Below are 13,162 nucleotides of genomic sequence, written 5' to 3'. Positions count from 1 at the left end.
TAAGAATGAAAATAGTATTTTAAATTGAATGAAAATTGTTTTTTATTTAATATATTTTAAAGGGACAAATTTTAAAAATAATATTTATAAATTGGTACAAATAATTGTGTGGGGCCAAATAAATAATTATCAAACAATAACTTTGTGTGGCCCTTCACTTAAATTCTTAGAATTAATTAATTAATTATTATATAGAACTTAATTAATTAAGACATTTTTAATTAAAAATTAAATATGTGAATCAAATTTAACTAACTTTAAATTTGAGATCCAAAATTAAATTAATGGAAATTATTTAAGAGTTTTAGTTTTTTATTTTTTATTTTTAGGTTATAAAAATGTAAAATATTGGTTTTGGAAAAAAATGATAAATTTACTGAGATAATTAGGGGAAAATATCCACAAAAATTTAATATTCAATAAATAAATTAATATATATTTTTTATCACGATGAAAAATAGTTGAATTTTAAATAAAAATAAAAATAAAATAAAAAGTAAAAAGAAGAGAGGAAAGGGACTGGACAATGCTTGCTGCCATATCCAATCCTTACCAAATTAATTTTAATTTTATATATATTACTTTAAAAAATTATTTAAAGAAATCAATAAATATCTTTATTAATATTATTTTTTCTATCTTTTTATAAATTTATTTTAAATTTACGTCTAGGTAAACAATCCAATTCTAAAAGGAAGCAATGGTAACACCCAAATAGACATTGTTAAAACGCGGATGCTAGATAGTGGTTTTTACACGCTTAAATGTTTCGTTTCTCCCTCCAACTGATGTGAGATCTCACAATCCACCCCCTCCGGACCCTAATGTTTTCGCTAGCACACTACCTCGTGTCTGACTCTAATACAATTTTTAATAGTATAAGTCCACCGCTAACCGATATTGTCCTCCTTGGGCTTTCCTTTAAGGGCTTCCCCTCAAGATTTTAAAATGCGTATACTATAAAGAGGGTCTAGCTTTCCTTTAAGGGCTTCCCCTCAAGATTTTAAAATGCGTACACTATAAAGAGGGTCTAGCTCTACTCCGACCAGTGACTTGCTCCACCTAGTGATTGATTCTGATACTATTTGTACGCTCCACCTAGTGATTGATTCTAATACTATTTGTAACAGCTCAAATCCACCGCCAGCATATATTATCTTTTTTGGGCTCTAATACCATTTTTCATTTTTTATACGCTTCAACATTTTTGTTTCATATCAAAGTCGTCTGGCGTCGTCGTATATAAATTCTCAGTTGGTTAATTACAAGATATTAAAATACATATAATTAACCATGATGAAATTAGTCATGGTAAAAAAAAATAAAGTAATATGAGTGAATATCTATAAATGTTAATTGTCCAATTATAGGGAAAGTAAATTGGGTATTACACAAAAGTTATCATTTATTGGGTGTTGATTTGGAGTGTCAATTTCAAGACAGTAAGATTTGGGAACTTGAAATGATGCGTACAACAACACAAATGGGAGCTTGATTGTCGTCCCATTTTCGGAAATTTCATCAACTTTATTTATTTTTTAAATATAAAAACAAATCCTATTATGGGTCTCTTCTTTAATCTTTTGTTAATCTATATATATATATATATATCAAGACCCCTGCAAAAAGAAGCAAGTCTAAACAATGATGCATACGAATCAAAAAAAGAGTGGGCTGTTCTCTCAAACTCGGACTGATTCGACCATAGAGGCAAACAATAGATAATAACTCTCCCACAAACTAAGAGAATTTAAGTTTCAAGAAAATAAGAACTAGCATAGAGGCCAACGATAAATAATAACTCTCTTATGTATACAGAGAACATAAATTTCAAGAAAATAAGAACTAGCATAGAGGCCAACGATAGATAATAACTCCTTGACGAACATCGAGAACTTAAGTTTCAAGAAAATAAGAACTAGCATAGAGGCCAACGATAGATAATAACTCCCTCACGAACACAAAGAACTTAAGTTTCAAGAAAATAAGAATTAGCATAGAGACCAGCGATAGATAATAACTCCCCCATGAACACGATAACCTAAGTTTAAAGAAAATAAGAACTACCATAGAAGTCAATGATAGATAATAACTCCCCACAAACACATAGAACTTAAGTTTCAAGAAAATAAGAAGTAGCATAGAGGCCAACTATAGATAATAATAACTCCCCCACGTAAACTAAAATAATTATCGAATGAACTTAAATTATTACATGCTAAAGTTAGGATACATTGTTAGTCAAATCATACGACCAAGTAACATATCTGAATTCATACCTACACATGGTTGAAAATTAAGGCAATGAATCAAACCAATTGTAATAGATAGTTTGGGTAGAACATAAAGGTACATCGGAAGTTCAAATCTCTGGAACGAGGAAAAATAGAAAGGTTATTCCAAACCCAACTTGAACTAATTATTCTCCACTTGTGAAGAAACCCACGTCAGAATTGAAATGTTCCTATCAATTATTAACCCCTTTTGAAGTTAGAATTTAACTTGAAGATCTAATGTGAGAGAGGCATAGGAAAAACAGAAGGGAAAAAGTGAAGGAATTAGACAGCAAAATAAACCAATAATTGAATAGAAAAAAAGGGAAGATTTTGGAGAAAACAATCTATTGGGAGGAGGAGGGGAGTACAATAGTACAGAGTATCACAGCAAATTCAGTTGAATGATATTGGGCAGAGATCTTTGAAATCTTATTTACGAGCAGGATAGTATAGTAGGCTAAGTTGCCACTGGTGGTCACTGCCGGCTGCTACAGCCATTAAAGACCTCTCTCTCGTTTTCTCCTTTATAGCAGAGCACTTGGTGATGTACTGTTACATTCATTTTTCGTAGCCATAGCCCATAGCCAGAGCCAGACACACTTTCTCTCTCTACAAATGTCCATGTAGAAAGAGAATTGGGAGGAGGGTGGTTCCGTAAAGTGATCTGGGGTTTCCCTGGTCAAGTGGGTATCTATCACATAAAGAGACATAGCTCTCTCAAAAGCTGTGCTGAAACAGAGAGAGAAAGCAGAGAGAGAGGGGGAGAGAGAGAGAGAGAGAGAGAGATGGGTTAGGCTGTGGAATTGGAACTGGGTTTAGGCTTCTGGTGGAGGTGGGGGGATGGAAGTGAAAACTGAAAAAGATGAATGGCAGAGCTTTTTGGGAGAGGCAGACGAGGCGACAGCGGCAGAAGCAGCAGGTTGCAGAGTGGTGGCAGCAGCAGCAGCAGCAATGGCAGGAGGAGGGAGGAGGGAGAGAGGAAGATAGAAGAAGCCATTAAGATTAGGAAAAAGCAGTACCCATTTAAAGCTGGAAGAAGAAAAGCAAAACAATCCGAGTCTGGATCCTCAAGGAAGTCGCCATCATCATCATCAGCATCAAAACCAGATTCTAAATTCGAGGCATGTAGACGGAAAAGCAGAGGAAGACGACCAAGATTCTCCGCCCCACCACCGCCAACACCAACACCATCAGCAGCAGCAACCACAGCCTTTCAATGCGCACCAGAATCAGCATCTTTTTCTTCAAAACGCTCACCAAGAACAAAATCTGAACAATTACTACGCAGCTTTAGATTTACAGTCAGAACAACAACAACAACAACAACAACCCCACCACCAGGAAGCCTCCAAGGAACGCTCGTACTTTCACCTTCCTCCACCTCATCCGGTGGCGGCCTCTGCCGCCTCTTCTTCCACTTTCGCAGACCAGAGCATCGAATATGCGAGAAAAATGGAAGAGAGCCACCGCCAAACATCGACGTCGTCAAGGTTGGGGATGAGAACTGGCCGCGGCGGCGGCGGCGGCGGTGGGGAGATTGTGGAGGTTCAAGGTGGACACATTGTTCGTTCCACTGGAAGGAAAGATCGTCACAGCAAAGTTTGTACAGCTAAAGGTCCAAGAGACCGCCGTGTTCGCCTCTCTGCTCATACCGCCATCCAGTTCTACGACGTCCAAGACCGCCTCGGATATGACCGACCCAGTAAAGCTGTAGACTGGCTAATGAAAAAGGCCAAGGCCGCCATTGATGAGCTCGCCGAGCTCCCTGCTTGGCATCCGAGCACAGCAAACGCATCCACACAGCGGCAGGAGCAGCAGAGTCTGAACGATGTGAATGATAACTTACTTTCTGTCCAACGCGATGTTCTCAATTCAACCGGTAACCGGAGAGCGACGGTGGTGGGAAGCGACAGCAGAGTTTCGGAGTTTCCTCGGCAAAACTTGCAGCATACCCGAATGGGGGAAGGCCCAAATAGCAGCACCTCGAGCTTTCTCCCACCGTCGCTGGACTCGGACTCCATTGCCGATACCATCAAGTCGTTCTTCCCTATAGGCACGGCGGCGGAGACGACTTCATCGTCAATTCAATTCCAGAATTATCCACAAGATTTGCTTTCCAGGACGAGTAGCCAGAACCAAGATCTGAGGCTTTCTTTGCAGTCTTTTCAAGACCCAATAGCTATTCACCGGCATCATGCTCAGCACCAGAGTCAAGGACATCAGAATGAACACGTCCTATTTTCCGGTACCTCCCCCTTGAGTGGGTTTGATGTGACCACTGCTGGTTGGTCTGAGCACAACCTCAACCCGGGGGAGATTAGCCGGTTCCCGAGGATAACTTGGAACGCATCTGGTGCAGAAACTGGTAGCGGCGGCGGCACTAGTCATGGCGGAGCTGGGATTAGGAGTACAGGATATGTCTTCAACTCGCCGCAGTTACCAACTGCGCTGTTACCTTCGCAACTTATGCAGCCATTAATTGGAGAAAACCAGTTTTTTTCTCAGAGGGGACCCCTTCAGTCCAGTCACACACCTTCAATTCGCGCTTGGATTGACCCATCACTTACAGCCACTGATCATCAACAACATCAAATACCACCATCAATCCACCAATCTTCCTACACAGGTTTAGGATTCGCCACCGGCGGGTTCTCCGGGTTTCACATTCCAACGCGAATTCAGGGTGAGGAGGAGCACGATGGCATTTCAGACAAGCCATCCTCTGCTTCCTCTGATTCTCGCCATTGATTTGATCAAAATCCCAAGATTTTCCCTTTCACAGGTCCTAATTTCAATACCCAGTTCTCAAATTTATCTGATCCTCAACACAATTGCTCTAACCTCAGCTTCTCTCCTACTTCAGACGTTATGTTGTTGCAGGTGTGCATCAATTACAAAGATAAGGTTAGCAGCACCAGCGTTAAGACACCGCATGGTACTCAAGAGGGCAGAATTTTGGGTCGTTTTGTTTCAAGGCCTTTACCATGGAAGTAGTGATTCTGAGTACTTTTTCAGGTCTTATAGTCCATGGCTTATTTAGCTTCTGCCAGTTGTTTGTGTTATATTTCATGCTGCCAAATAACAATAATAATGAAAGAACTCTTAGGTCTAATCTTTGACGAATCCTTCGATGGAACTGTCCATCTTATTTGTTTCTGTACCAAAACTTTCATTGTTCTGATTACTTCTTTTTAATCAATATTTCAATTTTAGTTTCTTTGGTATGTTTTACTTTCCCCTTCTAAGCTGGAAACTGAGCCTGTTTGTGGTATGGTCCCCTGAATTCTATGTATAACAGCAAAATTCTATGGCAAAAGGCTAGAAATTTGTAAGTTATAGGCATATCTTGACCTTATGCTCCACTCATCTATTGACGAAAAAAAAAAAAAAAAGTGAAAGACCTACCCTACCCTTCCTTTTATGTACGTGAATTAGGCCCTTGCTCGGGGTCAGACAAGATTCCTAGTTGACCAAAAAAAACTTAAGCCTCTTATGTATTACCAATTGGAACTCTTTATTGTCCTAGACCAAAAGACCTTGGCTATTCAAAATATGAGGAATAACCCTTGGGAAAAGAGTGGAATTGTTATAATTCTGCTCTACCAGCTGATAAACTTGGGTTAAAGATGGTGGATGCTTTCTTGTTCTGAAAACTATAGAAGTAGTTGGTATCTTATACCTGGTGAAAGGAGCTAAGCTGTAGTCTAGATTGCATAAGCTAATTGCTATTTCCTGCAACTATGGTGTTTGCTTGAGTGAATTCCAAGAGAAAGCTGTTTCCATCAGCATTTTCCTTCAAACCTGCAGAAAGAATTATAAGGATAAATCGCATATAAGCAAATGACAAGTCATTTTCCAAGAAGAGTAGATAATAGCAAGTTTTGTAACTCAAAAATTCAGTAAGTCCAAAGTTCTGCCTCCTAATCCTGAGCGTCAAATTCAGAAAATTTGATCACAAAATTGGCCCAGCAGTGCGTTGTAGCTTTCCTTTAAGCTTCCTTGAATGATAAACTTAGAATCTGAATTCTAGTATGAAAAGGAAAGCACAAGAAGGCATATTCATATAAACCTGTTGAAACTAAGTTTCTGTTCTTATCTGAACCAAAAGTTGGAGCTTACCACCAATCTAGGGGTCTGGTTGTGCCCAAACTACTAGAATTGGATTCCTGTTTTTTCAGTCTTGGTACAAGGGATAGTATTTCCTTCTGAAGCAATGTTTGGGAAATGATTAGAACTCAATAAGATCCTGAGGTAGAGGAATCTGAAATATTGCTCCATATTCAATATGAATGTGATAGATAGGGCGGCCGGTGACCAAGTGGGTAGAGTGTAGTAAATCTACTGAACAGCCAAGAAAGAAGGGCATGAACACAAAAATGCTCAAATATAGAAGCATATACAGATGGATACCACCTAATTATTTTGTTTCATCATCTGTCTATGGTCCCCAACCCTGTAAATTCCACAATCTAGCTGGAATGTCTCTCTCTCCCTCTTTCTTCTCTACTGCAGTCTCTTGGATAATAAAATTGTCTCATGTGGAGATAGTGACAATGCTCTGCTTTAATTGGTGCTTCTTTAATTCAGTCCATACAGAGCAATAAACAGAGCAAGGAAAGAGCAAATGAGACCTCTTAGATCATGAACCTTGTATCTTTTTTCTTGAGAATAGCAAACTAATCAAGGAAATGCCTAGCGGAAGAAAATGATGGAACATTAAGCATGTTTTTTTCACGGAAAATATGAAGTTTTCTCTCTTATTGGGAAGAATAATAGAGATTCACACTACAAAGCAAGCCGAGTGAAATTATCGTGAGAACTACCAAATTCATTTCACTGAATTTGTCAGCAGTGGTTTGTGGGTTGACTGATTATATATGGAAAAGGCCTTCAGCTTCTTGTAGCTTGTTTCATTTGGGCATAGATGAATTTCTAGCCTTTGAACTCCCCTTGTTTGACAAAGAATGATTGGCTGAGGTTGAGACCTTAGACCCCGGTTGATATGTTATTTCATTGAGTTTGCTTCTTTGCTTCGTCTGCACCTTCTTTGGAATGGTGGGATGTGTATTAGCTCGGATCTCCCATGGCCGAGCAGCAATCCACCTCTCCTTCCAGCTCCAACCCCAGTTCTCTTTGTCAAGGCTGTATGAAGCCGGATTTAGATCTAAGATGGAATTGGCCCTCCACTGCAGATGGGGTTCACCATTAAATGACAAAACAGAAAAGCCACAATTTTCCTTTAAAGGCTTTGTTATTTGCAGACAAAAACAGGAACTGATTTCATGCTGATAAAGAACACTCTTATTTGTCAACACGTATAAAATATACCCTCTTTACCAACTGATTTTGATCTTCTCAGCATTGATTTATTTGCTCAGTTTGCTTCATAATTGGTAATAAATAGGTACATTTGGCTGTTTGATGTGTTTTCACTCATCATTGTGTTTAATTTTCATAATAATAAAGGATATAAGCGAAATGGTTTCGTACAAATTAAAAAATGGCCAAAAGTAAACATACTCATGTCAATCAAAAAGGAAAAACAGCTTAGTGATTTAATTCAAATAATAGTAATGAGTGCTACAGTTAATATGAAAGAGACAGAAAAATAAGTGAGTAGTGATCTAAGACGAGACAATTCTTTAATGATATAATAATTTGAGCACGCAATAATTTAAGAGTAAAGTTCCGTTAAGAAATCTTGTCAATAAACAAACATTTAATATGAGTAAAGTCAATTAGTGATTATATTCATTGAATATTATTTCTCTCAACTTTCTTCCTTATTTTATCTTGGTCTTCAAACTTTTTAATGTTTTGTTCAGTACCCCTAAAGTTAAAAGGTTAATTTTGATCTTTATCATCAAATACTTTAAATATTTTTATTAAAAAATTTGCTTAATACCATTATAGACTTGCGTTTTAGGTCATTTCTCCAGTCTAGAATAAAATTCAAAACATGTGGCTTGTGAGCTTTATTAAATACAATGCAAAATATTTAACGATGAGCCCCAAAACAAACTATAAGTATTTATGAAAATTTGGAAATTATCCCAGAAAAATAGAAGATACAAGAGCCAAAGGAAAATGAGTGTTCAACTTTTTGGACCAAAAGAAAATTTAAATCCAAGAAATGTTTTCTCTAAGGTCAGATTACCACTAAGCAATCTTTTACAACTCAAAGACATTGAATAATGTATTAAATAGGGTTTAAAGTTCATTAATGATTTATGATTCAAAACCACTGGCAACTTAAAAGTTAATAATTAACTTGTTTGGTAAGTTATGTGAGAAATTCAAACTTCTAACTTTTTGTTAAAGGCATGTTTTAGTTGAGATATATGAGATAAGAGATTCAAACTTCTGACCTTTAAATCGAAAATATATGTTTTGACCAAGTCAAATATGAAGTTAGGAAAATTACGGTTGACTAGTGTTTCAATATTTTCAAGTGTCTTAACTATTTTCAATGAAAAAAAATAATAATACAAAAATAATATTGTAAAGAACAAATGATGAGCAAATGTTAAGAACCAATTCGTTAAATCTATTGTTTTCTTCATTTTTCAAGTATATGTATAAACGTTAGGTTTCAACTTTCTATAACTGAATGAGTATAATTCAATTCAGGCCCATGTGTGATTGATGAAGCATACCTGATGAGAGAATGCATACGCCATAGCACGCTCCCTTCTCACAGCAGCTTCTTCTCGATGCTGAATCTTGAAAAGTATTTCCTCCTTTGTTTCAGATCCACCGCACCATTCTACCTGTGATGGTTGAGCATCACACAACAGATAATGTTATGTCTTTAGTAAATTGACAATTGAGTCAAGATAAACGATACTCTTCAGCTACAAATCAAGTACTTGAAAGAAACCCCAAAATTTTCTCCCTCGAGAGTGGAAGAATGATAACTGTAATCAGAAGAAATATGTTCTTTAAGTCATTAATTAGATTTCAAATTTTGCCTAAGATTTTAAACAGAAAAATTAAACGTTAAAAAAGGTGACCATGCGAGCTTATTTAACAAATAAAAACAAATAATGAAATAAAAAGAGTACCAAATGAAAATTTAAAAAATTTTAAATAATATTTTTAAAATAGCTCAACAGTAAAATATTATATAAAATGGCTAAAAACGACTAATTTGGAAAGATTTAATATGGATCCTAGATTGTTGAAGTAGATATTAAAAAGAATCCCCTAATTTTCTTTAATCGCTATTAAGCAGTGGATTATAAATGAGTAAACAAAATAAAATATAAGTGAGTTAACAAACAGAATTTTTCATAACTACGCTATTTCCCATACAACTCCTATGTAAGCATGACCGCTTTAAGCAGCAACCAAAGCAATGATAACGCTGATCTCCCAAGATTCAAACAAACCACAAAAGATTTTGTTCAACTTTCCCAGTAGAAAATGAGTACTCAATCAGAATATTAAAAAATTCATGGAAGACAGTTAATGGCACTTACTTCAAGTTCATGAATTTTAGCCTCAAGCTTCAGCTGATTTTCCTGTTTCTTTTGTTTGACTCGATATTCTGTGACCATACAGAGTCTACGTGTTCTAATTTCTTGCTGCATTCTGCTCCATGAATGAATGAAGCTTAACACTTGTTTTGTAGCCGTTTCACCTTGAATTAGATCCTGGCACCTCTCTGGCCCTTTCGAATCATGTACAATCTTTCTGGCCTGGAAGACAAAAGATTAAACCATCTCATAAAAAATGATCGATTCATTTGTTATTACCATCGAGGTACATGTCTGTATAACAAATAGATCATAGGTAATGTTGGAATCTTCTTTGGTTAGTATAAACTTTGACCGCATCAGCATCATACAAAATTATAGGTTAGGCAATCACAAGTATTGTGGCCAACAAAGGCACAAAATGACAAGATAATACCTGAAGAACTCATCTTTAGATATGAATCTGGAAAAAACTGAACTCTAAATATGCCTGGAATGTAAAGACGTTGTTTAAGCATCACAAACAATAATATCTAAGTCGAGTGAAGGCAAGCCTCAATAAAAAGTTATTATGCATCAGAACCAAAGTAGTTGGATTCGAGATTCTTTGTTAGTTAGTTCACGGCAAACAAGAAGATTATGACTTCGTTCTTGTTGCTGATATTGTTTGGATTGCTCTTCCTTGTTCCATCGGTTAATCAAAAACCATGAACTGGGAAATGGGAATAACTTTTAAAACAACGCTATTGAAAAATAACCAAAAGACTGCGAATCACTGATTCTGATCTCTAAAGAAGCAACTCCAGCGTTTATAATTTATTGTAAGGGCATAAGTTAGCCAACAAATTGGATCCAAGGGAGCTGGAAATAAAGCAACATGGTAAAGCTACGGGAAGCAGCTCAATCAATCATCAGTGTGAGAAGAAAGCAAAATAGATAGGTAACAAATTATTAAGCACATTCAATATACCGTAAATGAGCGAAATGCATTTTGAATCCGAGTTGCAGCTAAATCTTCACTCTTTCCATTAGGGGAACCATTGGATTTTCCTGTCTTTACATGTACCTGACCCATGAACAAGACAGAGAAACTTGCAATAATTGAAATTTTGATAAGAACAAGTGCAAATGTAGTTATTTGAAGAGGAGCATAAGTGGGAAAATGGAGAAGCGAGTTAAGAATTCGATAATAACAGAGACATCATATTTCACTAAGTTTTTGTTTAGAATAATAATTTTTCAATCTCAATTTGTTCTCATGAGAGGTTCATTCAAAAGGAAAGCAAGAGACAGATAAAGCTTTAACAAACTACCACAATAAACTGATGTGATTTTTTTTATGAGAAACAAATATTTCAGTGATATGATGAACAAGGTAAAACTCCAAGCAATAATCAATAAATTAGGAAGCTTATACCTCCAAATATTAGGTAGAGAAATCAAACGTCAAATTTAAGTTCGAATAAGTTTCTCCTGGTTCTGTACTTCAGCAGAAGTTAGTAACCAGAGACGACGCACAAAAGACGACTAAAAGCCAAAAAATTATTGAACTGAGTAATCTTCACAACCAACCTAATCAATTCCCTTTTTTATGCCCAAATAATGAGGTTCCTGCTAAGTTCCCAACAAAAAAAATATATAAAACATGGCAATATACAAACATGCATGAAGAAATAGAGAACGATGAAAAGACTGTTACTATAGCCTTAATTCATATCTTCAAGAGAGAACAAATGAAAGAGAAAGCTTACCTGTTCTCCATTGCTTGAAACATGTTTCACCTTCCGTTGGTTGAATATTGTCCAAAAACAACTTGCTGGACTCATCCGTATCCAACCAGAATGCTAATCAAAATGGAAAATGCAAAGTGCACAGATTAGAGTCTCATACTCCTACTCATCACAGACATTTAATCAAATAGATTATATGCTCTACTGGAGAGTAAACAGGGCATGCCAGACCCTGAATGCAGAAAAACCCGTGAACCACCAGACAAATCAAGATAATTGTTACAAAACCTAAAACTAATTCACAACCAAAGCAAATAGATCCTTCTCATCATCACCATTAATCCTCCATTGCGTTCATACTTCATAGAGGGTTCGCAATCTAAGATTCGAAGTACGGTGCACAGAGATAAACAAAAACGAACGGTAATCAAAATGAAAAACAAAAACAAAAAATGTTCATAAAATTACAAAAGGTTCATATCCATACCCTTCGCAGACATTACAACAAATAGATTATGTGATTTCTGAAGTGTGAACAATGCACGCAATCCAAATGCAGAAGAAACAAATAACCATGAACTGATCGGCACCGTAATAAATAAGAAATGCAATACAAAAAACAACAAAAGCTTACCGGATGATTTCCCTTCCACTATTGGATGGAACAAAAAATGTAGAATGATAAAAGACAAAACAATCTTAAAAAACGAAACAAGAGCTTACCAGTGGAGAAGCAACAGATAGCGTCCGGCATTGCGGGCGAGAAGGAGTAGAAATAGAAGGTTAAGTAAAAGGCAAGAAAAGGAATAAGAGGAACAGAGAGAGGAGAAGTAGCTCCATCAATGAACATGGTTATAGAAATGACAGCACAACCAAAACGAAGCCGCTGTTTCATCTCTGGAAGATGAAGGGTCACCTCTCTAATGGCGGAGTGAGGAAGAAGAGTGATAGGAGAAAACAGGTCGCCATTGGAACTGAACCTTCTATCTAAATGCTATGCAAATAAAATAATTTTAATTTTTTTTAATCAATAAATAAAACATATATGTAACAACACATTGGTCCCGGCGGGGCTCGAACCCGCGACCTTCGGCTCATAAGACCAACGCTCTAACCAACTGAGCTACGGGACCTTATTTGATATTGGTTCATCAGATAAAATATTTCAATATTTTAATTATTATATTGTTTTATTAAATTTTAAATAGTATTTAGTACCTAAAATCTCAAACGATAATTAACTTTGTGAACAAAATTTTATCGCATGTTTCTATATTTTTTTTCATGAAAATTTGTTATTTATTTATTTTTAAAAAATAATATTAATTGACCAATTACAGATTAATTTGAGATATAAAAAAAAACGAGTAAAAAATATTAATTGATTGATTTATTTTAGGCATTAAAGGATAACTAATTTTTGTTTCATTAATTGGTGAAAAGAAAATGATATGTAATCTTACCTAAATTATTGAAGGAGAAAGGACGAGAGTGCAAGTGGGCACGTGTACAAAAAATAATTAAATATAATAAACATTAATATCAATTGGTCCCGGCGGGGCTCGAACCCGCGACCTTCGGCTCATAAGACCAACGCTCTAACCAACTGAGCTACGGGACCATGTTTGATTGTGACCTATCATTTATTTTAATCAATAATTTGTTTAATTCAGTTATT

General features: G+C 36.1%; 2 protein-coding genes and 2 non-coding genes across 5 annotated transcripts; 1 reads left to right on the top strand and 3 right to left on the bottom strand.

Annotated features, from left to right (window-relative positions):
* Positions 1-3,696: 3,696 nt before the first annotated feature.
* Positions 3,697-5,493, top strand: LOC111809977 (transcription factor TCP4). The gene is made up of 2 exons (XM_023696485.1): positions 3,697-5,058; positions 5,140-5,493. Exon 1 carries the CDS (start codon positions 3,729-3,731, stop codon positions 5,022-5,024), a length of 1,296 nt encoding a protein of 431 aa, XP_023552253.1. The 5' UTR covers positions 3,697-3,728; the 3' UTR covers positions 5,025-5,058; positions 5,140-5,493.
* A 1,417-nt stretch (positions 5,494-6,910) lies between these two features.
* LOC111809978 (protein IQ-DOMAIN 1) lies at positions 6,911-12,306 on the bottom strand. 2 transcript variants are annotated; one of them, XM_023696486.1, is made up of 6 exons: positions 12,208-12,306; positions 11,506-11,598; positions 10,725-10,820; positions 9,758-9,976; positions 8,933-9,046; positions 6,911-7,462 (listed from the first exon to the last, which is right to left on the bottom strand). In XM_023696486.1, exons 2-6 carry the CDS (start codon positions 11,578-11,580, stop codon positions 7,187-7,189), a joined length of 780 nt encoding a protein of 259 aa, XP_023552254.1. In that variant the 5' UTR covers positions 11,581-11,598; positions 12,208-12,306; the 3' UTR covers positions 6,911-7,186. The 2 variants fall into 2 exon arrangements, with proteins under 2 accessions (XP_023552254.1, XP_023552255.1); XM_023696487.1 differs by lacking the exon at positions 12,208-12,306 and adding an exon at positions 12,119-12,201.
* A 237-nt stretch (positions 12,307-12,543) lies between these two features.
* Positions 12,544-12,617, bottom strand: TRNAI-UAU. The gene has a single exon. It is a non-coding gene; the product is annotated as a tRNA-Ile (tRNA).
* Positions 12,618-13,031: 414 nt separating this feature from the next.
* On the bottom strand, positions 13,032-13,105 carry TRNAI-UAU. Its single transcript has one exon. It is a non-coding gene; the product is annotated as a tRNA-Ile (tRNA).
* Between the last annotated feature and the right edge of the window lie 57 nt (positions 13,106-13,162).

This window comes from Cucurbita pepo, chromosome LG14 (assembly GCF_002806865.2).
Source record: "Cucurbita pepo subsp. pepo cultivar mu-cu-16 chromosome LG14, ASM280686v2, whole genome shotgun sequence".
NCBI lineage: Eukaryota > Viridiplantae > Streptophyta > Magnoliopsida > Cucurbitales > Cucurbitaceae > Cucurbita > Cucurbita pepo.
This window is presented reverse-complemented; position numbering and strand designations above follow the sequence as displayed.